Here is a 1,332-nt window from a genome sequence, read left to right on the forward strand (position 1 = left end):
TAGGCGTGCGCATTGCCCATCAGAGCCGCGTTTTGTGTGCTGTGTGTGTGTGTGTGTTACGAACGCCCTACACGCACGATCCTCTCGCCCCAGCGTCACCCGCCAGTGTGCTGTTGTGTGCTGTTGAACACGCGCCGCGTGTTGCATCCACAATGTCTGCTGTGCGCGGCTGCTGGTACGACGGCATCCTCGCGACGAGCGCGGCGGCGGCGCCGACCAGCTACTGCCCCGCCGCCACCACCACCGCTGCTGCTCCGCGCGTCGCCTTTCTGGTCGGCGGCGTGGTGCGCGGCTTCGACCGCGAGCGCATGCGGAAATCCTTCTTGCATCACGTCGTCGAGCCGCTCGCGCCCGATGCCAAGAATCGCGCCTTCTTCTTTGCGCTCAAGCCCCTGAGGAAGACGGTGAAGATGGGAAGGAACGATTTTGCCGAGATCGACACGCAGATGGCCGATCTAAAGTCTGGCATTCAGACGCTCTTCCCGGGTGCCTCTCTGCACGTTAGCTACCTCCCCGTGGATCGGGAGGTCCTCAAGAAGCCACCGGGTCCGCTGATTGCGCCGCCAGACATGACGCTGCACCCGTGCAACTGCTCGTGCTTTGACTTGGTGCGCGAATCCGTCGCCGGCTTCGTGTCGGCGATCCGCCGCTCCTACGTCATGATGGAGGAGCGCGAGAAGGCGCAAGGGTGGAAGTTCGACCTCGTCGTCTTCACGCGGCCCGATCTGCTCTTCTACAAGCCGCTCGCGCCGTGGTGCGACGTTCGCTGGAAGGGCGTCATGAGCGGGAACGAGTTCACGACCGTCGGGCAAGACTTTATGTACGTGCTGCCGCGGCGCGTCGCGACGGCGCTGGATTCGATCTTCATGGGCAACATTGCCACGCGGGCCGGCAGGAATCGCGACCGGGAGAAGCCGGCTTGCTTCTTCGCCGCGACGGAGACGCTGGGGCTCACGCTCTCGCAGCGGATGCTGCCCGGCATCTCCTTCAAAACGTCCGCGCCTGGTCAGGACGCGGCGCTGGTGCGCAAGTTTGAGGAGGGCGACCGCACTTGCCCAGTCCGCCCGACGCACAGCGCGCCGCATCAGGAAATGGTCGGAAGCAGTTCGTGGGATCGCGGGGCCACCCCGTCGGACGCCCAAGCGGCCAGGCGCTTCCGCGGCAAGCAACATGGCCGCCACCTGCACCTCGTGACTGGGCATGGTGGAGGTCGCGCGCGTAGGGAACGCAGGCCTGCTTGAAGCGATATACTAAAACTCACTCTCAAAAGCTTCGCTACCTAATGCCTACAGCACGACCACCACCACGGTGCCCTCGGGCGAATAGACGAGC

At 64.4% G+C, this 1,332-nt stretch overlaps 1 protein-coding gene across 1 annotated transcript; it reads left to right on the forward strand.

Moving 5' to 3' along the window:
* Nucleotides 1-152: 152 nt before the first annotated feature.
* EMIHUDRAFT_232582 (hypothetical protein) lies at nucleotides 153-1,241 on the forward strand (the record flags this gene model as incomplete). Its single annotated transcript, XM_005782980.1, has 1 exon — nucleotides 153-1,241. The coding sequence occupies one exon, from the start codon at nucleotides 153-155 to the stop codon at nucleotides 1,239-1,241; it is 1,089 nt and encodes a 362-aa protein (XP_005783037.1).
* Between the last annotated feature and the right edge of the window lie 91 nt (nucleotides 1,242-1,332).

This window comes from Emiliania huxleyi, assembly GCF_000372725.1.
Source record: "Emiliania huxleyi CCMP1516 chromosome Unknown EMIHUscaffold_183, whole genome shotgun sequence".
Classification (NCBI taxonomy): Eukaryota; Haptophyta; order Isochrysidales; family Noelaerhabdaceae; genus Emiliania; species Emiliania huxleyi.